General features: G+C 35.4%; 2 protein-coding genes across 2 annotated transcripts; both read right to left on the bottom strand.

Moving 5' to 3' along the window:
- Window positions 1-2,538: 2,538 nt before the first annotated feature.
- Window positions 2,539-3,740, bottom strand: LOC116733147 (gastrula zinc finger protein XlCGF57.1-like). The gene has a single exon (XM_032583951.1). The coding sequence runs from the start codon at window positions 3,723-3,725 to the stop codon at window positions 2,688-2,690; it is 1,038 nt and encodes a 345-aa protein (XP_032439842.1). The 5' UTR covers window positions 3,726-3,740; the 3' UTR covers window positions 2,539-2,687.
- A 252-nt stretch (window positions 3,741-3,992) lies between these two features.
- LOC116733148 (gastrula zinc finger protein XlCGF57.1-like) lies at window positions 3,993-4,978 on the bottom strand (the record flags this gene model as incomplete). The annotated part of the gene is made up of 1 exon (XM_032583952.1): window positions 3,993-4,978. A coding segment is annotated over exon 1 (573 nt), but the record flags the coding sequence as incomplete, so codon positions are not given.
- Between the last annotated feature and the right edge of the window lie 3,759 nt (window positions 4,979-8,737).

The following is an 8,737-nucleotide window of genomic DNA, read 5'->3' as shown; positions in this document are numbered from 1 at the left end:
TGGAATGGAGTGTGGATCGGGATGATATTATTCCCCCCCAAAGTAAATAAGTAAACCTTAGAACCTTTCTACCGATTTCGTTTTCTTAAGGTAATTTTTTAAATAACAAAAATATTCAGAAGTAGAAAATTGTTCCAAAATATCTTGGATATTTAACTGTAATTTATTGTCTCGTAATCGACAAACTAATTTCCTTCTCTCAACAGAATATTTAGAACAAAACAACAAAACATGTTCTACTGTCTCTTCTTGAAGACAAAAATCACAATTTCCTGTTGGATGTTTTCACATTTTAAATAATGTACTATTTAATCCTGTATGACCAAAACGTAATCTGGATTATTATGGTTTCCTCTTTTCTATTTCGTCCCGTTCTCCTCATTACACCAACTTTTCTTTGAAAACTTTAAAGCCATCTACCACTTCTATCTTCTTCCCACTGCTTCTGCCATCTTTCCTTAACCTTTTGTTTAATAATAGATTTGATTTCTTCTTTACTGAATGGTACCAATATAACATTAAAACTATTTTTTGTAGCTTGTTTTGCATATTTGTCTGCCAACTCCTATCCCTTTATTCCTATATGTGATGGTATCCATGTAAAAATAACTAATAAACCCAATAAATTCTATAAATTAATAACTGAATCTCTAATAAAAGGTCTGGTCTACTAATAGCATGATTATTTTTTAATGAGTATAATGATGAACTTGAATCAGAACATATACTTCTCAGTGGACGAACTTCCTCAATCCATCCTAAAGCCAAAATGATTCCCATCATCTCTCCTGCATAAACTGATACTCCATCAGTAATTCTTTTACATTTTTTAATACTAAATTCTGGAACAATGAATGACACCCCATTATTGCTATTTGAATTTTTTGAAGAATCTGAATAAACTTGGACATACCCATAATACATATTATCTAAATAAGATTTCCACTTTGAGCTCCTCTCAACATACAGTTTTATATTAAATATTTTAGAACATGAACGAAAGGTTCATTTATTTCAGTGAGTTAATCACTCACTGTGAGTAATTACACAAACACACGGATGTTTCCAAGCCTTTTATTTCTGTTAATTATGAGGATTTTCCACATTTAATGGAAACACAGAATTTATGATTAGAATATTACATCATACTGACACTAATGAAAAAAGAATAATTAAAAAATGTGAGCTTGGAGTCAGTTATCAAAAGATACTTTTAATCTTACAAAAGAACCATATTAGAAGGTATTTTAATTTCTTGTGTGTGATCGTTTCAGCTTGTGAAACAGAGTCTAATATTATAGTTTTGTATTTTGTGATTCAGTTTTGAAGTTAAACAGTAAATGGCTACATATATTATAGAGGAACGCAGAGATTCGTTGTTCTGACTTGTAAAGATGGAGAATAACTGTTGTGGAAAAAAGGTTCATGATGCCAAAAAAGAAGTGAAAACATGATGTCAGAAGAAGACAGATCACTTTAATTAAAGCCATAAAATCAACAATTTGACAACAAAACTGAAAAGGATCATTAATCCAAAGCTCTTAACAATAGAAGGCATTGGGCAAGTTCATTAATTTATGGATTTTTGATGGGTTTTTAAAAAATATCCTTCAAATGCAAAAGATATTTCTGACTTGTTTTTGTGTCGCATTACAGTATTGTAGATCGTCTGCAATGTTATCTTTGGATACAGTAACTGAAAGGTGCATGAAAAGTCCATAAAGATGTAGTTTCTGACAATGCAGAATTAATTAATAACTAATGAAAACATTACATTTGAGATTGGAATATTAAATCAGTCTAATTGATGAAAAATACTTTGAATTTTGTAAAATTTAATGTATGTGAGCTTTTTTAAAATGTTTGAATTTTTTAATTTCTTCAATAACAGAATTTAAAAAATGTATTTGTGTAAAACTCATGTTTTACTGTTATTGCAAGGATCTTTAGATGCTTTACTTAAAGCTGACATTTAAAAATATGGCAACAGTTAATGACGATGACAATCACTGAATAATCCATCAATATTTATTCAAGTCAACAGTTATTAAAAAGCATATTCTACTCAAAATACTAGTGTATATTTTAACAAACCTTTTTAATAATATACTTTGCTTCTCATAGCAAAGTGTAACAATGACAAACATTTGGGAACATAAAAACCACTGTGTGGTTAGCTCTAAATCAAAATCTGACCAGATCAAAATTATTTTAGAGATTTTTTTCAAACAAACATCATAGAGTTTTATTTATGGTAAAACAAGAACATTTCACTGCTTTCATTTCTAAAGTATTTTACATCCAGTCATACACAGAAACTTCAAATAAAAGCTAAACTCAATTATTCTATATGGTACAGAACTCCATGAAAACTGAAATGCACAGAAATTAATCCTGTCTGAATGTGTTCCCCTCTTTAACTTCAGTATCTAATGGGATACTGATGGGGATCTTAAGTACAAATACGACTGAGAATTAAAACAAAAAACTGGATTAAGGAAAACAAGCTGCTAGGCAAAAGTAGACCTCAGGTTTATCTTGGTCAGACAGTGAAAGACACAATCACAGTGAATCACTAGCAGCCTGCAAGAATCTGTTGACTTTAATATGTTCAACTTGCTGTTTACATCATCTGACCAGATTTTCCATAAGATTAGATGCCAAATTGGATCGGTTCTGTTTTGGACCTATGGATTCTCATCAGAGTGAGTCTTCATGTGACGAGATAAATTACTTGTGTTACTGTAACATTTTCCACAGCTCCCACAAGAGAAAGGCTTCTCACCTGTGTGAATTCTCATGTGATTAGTTAAAGTCCCTCGTTCACTGTAACTCTTTCCACAGGTCTCACATGAGAAGGGCTTCTCGCCTGTGTGAAGTTTCATATGAGCATTTACATTGCCTTTCCAAGAGAAACTTTTTCCACAGACACCACAAGAGAAAGGCTTCTCACTTGTGTGAATTCTCATGTGATTAGTTAAAGTCCCTCGTTCACTGTAACTCTTTCCACAGGTCTCACATGAGAAGGGCTTCTCGCCTGTGTGAAGTTTCATATGAGCATTTACATGGCCTTTCCGAGAGAAACTTTTTCCACACATCCCACAAGAGAAAGGCTTCTCACCTGTGTGAATTCTCATGTGATTAGTTAAAGTCCCTCTTTCACTGTAACTCTTTCCACAGGTCCCACATGAGAAGGGCTTCTCACCTGTGTGAACTTTCATATGAGCATTTAAATTATGTTTTCGGGAGAAACTTCTTCCACAAGTCCCACAAGAGAAAGGCTTCTCACCTGTGTGAATTCTCATGTGATTAGTTAAAGTCCCACGTTCACAGTAACTCTTTCCACAGGTCCCACATGAGAAGGGCTTCTCACCTGTGTGAACTTTCATATGAGCATTTAAATTGGGTTTTCGGGAGAAACTTCTTCCACAGATCCCACATGAGAAAGGCTTCTCACCTGTGTGAATTCTCATGTGCCGAGATAAAGTAGTTCTTTCACTGTAACTCTTTCCACAGGTCCCACAAGAGAAAGGCTTCTCACCTGTGTGAATTCTCATGTGCCGAGATAAAGTCCTTCTTTCACTGTAACTCTTTCCACAGGTCCCACAAGAGAAAGGCTTCTCACCTGTGTGAATTCTCATGTGCCGAGTTAAAGTCCTTCTTTCACTGTAACTCTTTCCACAGGTCCCACATGAGAAGGGCTTCTCACCTGTGTGAATTCTCATGTGAACATGTAAATTAGTTTTTAGGGAGAAACTTCTTCCACAAGTCCCACAAGAGAAAGGCTTATCACCTGTGTGAATTCTCACGTGAACATGTAAATTAGTTTTTAGGGAGAAACTTCTTCCACAAGTCCCACAAGAGAAAGGCTTCTCACCCGTGTGAATTCTCATGTGAACATTTAAAATAGTTTTGAGGGAGAAACGTTTTCCACACGACCCACAAGAGAAAGGCTTCTCACCTACGTGAATTCTCATGTGCCGAGTTAAAGTCCTTCTTTCACTGTAACTCTTTCCACAGGTCCCACATGAGAAGGGCTTCTCACCTGTGTGAATTTTCATATGAACATTTAAATAATCTTTGCAAGAGAAACTTCTTCCACAAGACCCACAAGAGAAAGGCCTCTCACCTGTGTGAATTTTCATATGAACATTTAAATAATCTTTGCGAGAGAAACTCTTTCCACAAGACCCACAAGAGAAAGGCTTCTCATCTGTGTGAGTTATCATGTGGACATTTAGAGCGTCCTTTCGAGAGAAACTCTTTCCACAGGATCCACAGGAGAAAGGCTTCTCACCTGTGTGAATTCTCATGTGAACATTTAAAACACCTTTTTGAGAGAAACGTTTTCCACAGATCCCACAAGAGAAAGGCTTCTCACCTGTGTGAGTTATCATGTGGACATTTAGAACGTCCTTTCGAGAGAAACTCTTTCCACAGGATCCACAAGAGAAAGGCTTCTCACCTGTGTGAATTCTCATGTGATCAGTTAAAGGCCCTCTTTCACTGTAACTCTTTCCACAGGTCCCACATGAGAAGGGCTTCTCACCTGTGTGAATTCTCATGTGATGAGTTAAAGTCCCTCTTTTACTGTAACTCTTTCCACAGGTCCCACAAGAAAAAGGCCGCTCATCTTTGTGAATTCTTATGTGTCTTAGCAAGATATCGTTTCGAGAAAAGGTTTTATCACAAATTTTACAAGAATATAATTTTTGCCCTGCGTGAGCTTTCTTGTGCTTTTTTTGTTTTGAAGTGTCAGTTCTGCCTTTCTGCTCTTTGGTTTTCTCATATTTCTCCTTTTGTTTTTGTTCTTCCTTTCTCTTTTTTCCTGGGTCTTCAGAATTGATTCCTTCCTGATTCTGGTTCTCAGTTTCTGCAGAGCCATGAGAGATGAGTTGGTTCCTCTGTGGTTCTGTTTCATTGAGAACCTCCTCCTCTTCACACACACAACATTGTGGGAGATCTGGACAAAAAGACAAAACAAAAGCCTTTAAATGTCAATCAAACAAGGAAGTCTTCATTTTAATATTTTGTTGGATAAAAACAGGATTTCTGGAGGGTTATTCTAAAATCGCAATCTTACAAGAATGAACATTAACTCAACCAATGAGATTCTTCTGACCAGAATGGAACTAGATGTGAGTCAAAATATGATATTATGGACCTCCAGGTGAGTAAACAAGATGGTGATAGCTTAACTTAGTGGCTTAATCTAGTGGCTTCCATTCAAATATTACAAAACGTTTTCTTCCTCTATGTAGCTTCAGGATATATATCACATCAAAGAATGACATCAAATCTCTAAAGCAAAGCCCTAAAGTGCTTTCAAATCTTGACCCACTGATATTGTCAGACATTGCTCCACTCACACACTCAACACACACTTTCAAAAGCACGACTAAATCTCAGCCTTTACTTTCCTGCGATTCGCAGCAGAATTGGTAACAGTGGGGTGATTGTTGTTAACATGCAGAAAATAATGGCAAAATGATCCTATTGAAAATATTTGACATGAATGTTGGACACTTTGGAAGATTAAATATGAAAGGTGAAAATGGACAATGATATAATAATTTAATACGTTAATTTAATACACATCTTATGTTCCTTCGTTCGCCTCCTCTCCCCCAAATCCAGGCAACATTTCCCATATTCTCAAACCTACAGCTTGACAGGTATGGGGCAAGGTGAGAGTTCATCTATTAAACTCACTGAAGATGAATACATAAACTAAAAGCTGGAGTACAGACATTTTTTATAAGATAAGACTGTCACGGATCACAAACTGTAATTTAGATATTATATGATGAATAGTAAACAGTCCAGGTCAAAGTTGATCTTTCCAAGTATTTTAAATACTTAGAACGATATGAGATGCGTTTAAGGCACTTTTTAAAGTAGGAAATTAAACCTCAATGACACCAATAAGCAACTAATTTGTAGAATAAAAGTTAAATTATAGCTAAAATTAAACATAATTGAGACTTTTACTATTTTTATTTTTTTAGGTCTAGCAGAGAAGAACCTGCTGGCCCTTACAGCCAACCAGTGAGTATTTAATATTTATCATTTGTGCAGATTGTTAAATAGTTTTCAGACACAGTGATGTTTAACCAGTCTCTCCAGTAAACTGTATTCGCTGTAAGATTTCCTTCAGTGTAACGTTTGTTTTGGGTTTTTTTTGTTTGTTTTTTGTCTTTAAGTAGTGTTAATCATTGATATTTTCAGGCTAGTATCCTAGCTTTCCTATACTGCTTTGCAATTCACTGAAATGTCTGTTTCACAAAAACAAATGCCTATCCTTTCTGCATGTTCTAAATATGCATTTTATATTTTGATTTTATTTTTCATTTGATCTGGAAATGAAATCTTTTTTTACATTTTAGTTTTTTTTCTCTTTTTAAGTTTAGTTGGAGTAAGGTATTTCATGATTATGGATTGTTGTTGGGATGTGGTTTAGACTGATTTATTCGATTAGATATAAATTTTCTATTAAGCTTGGGGTTTTGTTTTTGTTTTGACGTTGATTTTTGTTGTTTTTCCTTTGAAATGTTTTTTATTGTAATTTTTTTTCTCCTCCTTAATTAGCTTTTGTGTTACATTTTCATTTTCTTTTATTATTGTTTCTTGGGTTTTTACGTCTTCAATCATTGGTATGATACCTCCACACTTTTCCTGGACAGAACATATAGAGGACCGCCTCCCTGGCAAGGAGGGGCTTGCAAGATAACTTTTCCTACCAAACACAGTCATATTGTTATAGGGTTGAACAGGTGAATGCCGGTAGGTTTTTCGTATCTTGTGTATATGTGTTTAGTTGTTTTTGTTACATCTTCCAGGATAGTGTTGTGTTATGTCTTATGACTGAGGAGGGAAATGTGTGTTGATTAATATTAACTATTATCATATTTATTTAGAATCAAAAGGGGGGAAATGTGATGGAAAAATTACATTAAGGTCACATCTGCTAGTCATGTTATATGAATTATGTGAACTTTCACCAAAAGAACTATTTGGGTTACATGTAGAAGGTTGGAAGTTGTTTTCTACAGCTGCATCAGAACAGACTGTCTCACCTCTTGTTGTTAAATCTTTATCCTTGGTATAAAACTCATGTGTTTCTCTGCCTGACAGCTTTTCATCCAGACCTGCTTCATTACTGACTGTCCTACAAGCTCTCTGTATTGTGCACAATATATGAATAAACCTGGACTGAGTGATTTCACCTGAACAGTGCTTGGAAATAGTATTTATCCACAACAGTAATCTATTAATAAAGTTTGACTGACCTATTGACTATTTTGATGACATGAATTTTAGCGCAGCTCCATCTAATGGATGCATAACGTAACTCAGCCTCTACTGTAGCGTCTATCCTATGCGCCTTAAACACGGTGCAACTTATATATGAAAAAAGTTTTAAAATAGGCCATTCATTGAAGGTGCGCCTTATAATGTGGTGCGCCTTATAGTGCGGAAAATGCGGGTAGGGTGGTAATTATGCTTTATAATAATTGTAAAAAATAAAGGTAAATGCTTCACGGATTCGCCTATCATGGGTTCTTTTGGGAACACAACCCCCGAGAAAAACGAGGGTTCACTGTATAGGTACATGTTTAAATAAAATGAAGATTGTTGAACTACTGACATGTCTCTGAAATTGCAGAGCAAAAACTTTGTGTTTATTTTCAGAAAATGAGAAAAGGTCAAAATAATTTAAAATGCAGCGCTTTCAGACCTTGAATAATGCAAAGAGAACTAGCTCATATTCATTTAGAAACAACAAAACAAATGTTTTAACTCAGGAAGAGTTCAGAAATCAATATTTGGTGGAATAACCAGGAGGTTTTCAATGGGGTTTAGTGCAAGTGGTCTCTTCATTTTTCCAGACCTGTATGTAGTTGTTAACGGTTTTAGTTGGACAAAACTATTTAATTTCTTATGTGAATGTATGTAAATAAGCAGTGAAGTTTAGAAAAATGCACCAACAAATAACTTCTCTTGGTCCTTAGCACTGCTGGGGCTAAGGACCCCTAAAGGTCAGATCCTAGAATCGCCCCTGGGTTTAAATATTCTGTATTAGAGCAGAATACTCCAGTCCAGCTTTGAAGAGTCTGGGTGTTGTAGTTTTTAAACTAGAGTCGATAAACATGCGGAAGGAAAAAATAGGTGGAATCGCCCTTTAGCCATTTCCCGAATCGGAAGCTTGAATTGGAAACCAACTTCAGCTTCGTCTTTCTTAAACCTGATTAATCAGTAAACATGAAGGTGTTTCGTACCTATCCGGTGTAAGATGATCCTCGGTATCCGGGTAAAATCCATCAGTCTGCGCTGATCCTCCATCTCTTCCTCCATCTTAACGTGATTTCTTTAAACTCTGTGAATGTTTCTCCAGCAGGAGTTACCTGCTCGTTGATAAACTCTCTCTGAGGCGGAACTGAAGACATTTTCACTGAAAACCCGGAAATATTTACCGAAAACACCAAACCTGTTTTCAAACTACCTTCTAAGAGGAGCTAATGCTACCTCGTGAGCTCCGTAGCTTTCTGTGTGTTTCACTTTGGCTGCACTGAAGAAACTGAAAACGATTTTAGTTCCCGCTCTTGAATGTTCCGCTTTGAGCCTCCTCTCAACATAAAGTTATATTAAATATCTTACAATTAATAAAAGGTTTATATATTCAGTGAGTGAAACACAGTATTAAAGTAATTACACAAACACACGGATGTTCCAAGCC

The sequence above is a fragment of the Xiphophorus hellerii genome, chromosome 14 (assembly GCF_003331165.1).
Source record: "Xiphophorus hellerii strain 12219 chromosome 14, Xiphophorus_hellerii-4.1, whole genome shotgun sequence".
Lineage (NCBI taxonomy): Eukaryota > Metazoa > Chordata > Actinopteri > Cyprinodontiformes > Poeciliidae > Xiphophorus > Xiphophorus hellerii.
The sequence above is the reverse complement of the archived record's forward strand: the minus strand, read 5'-3'. Positions and strand labels throughout refer to the sequence as shown.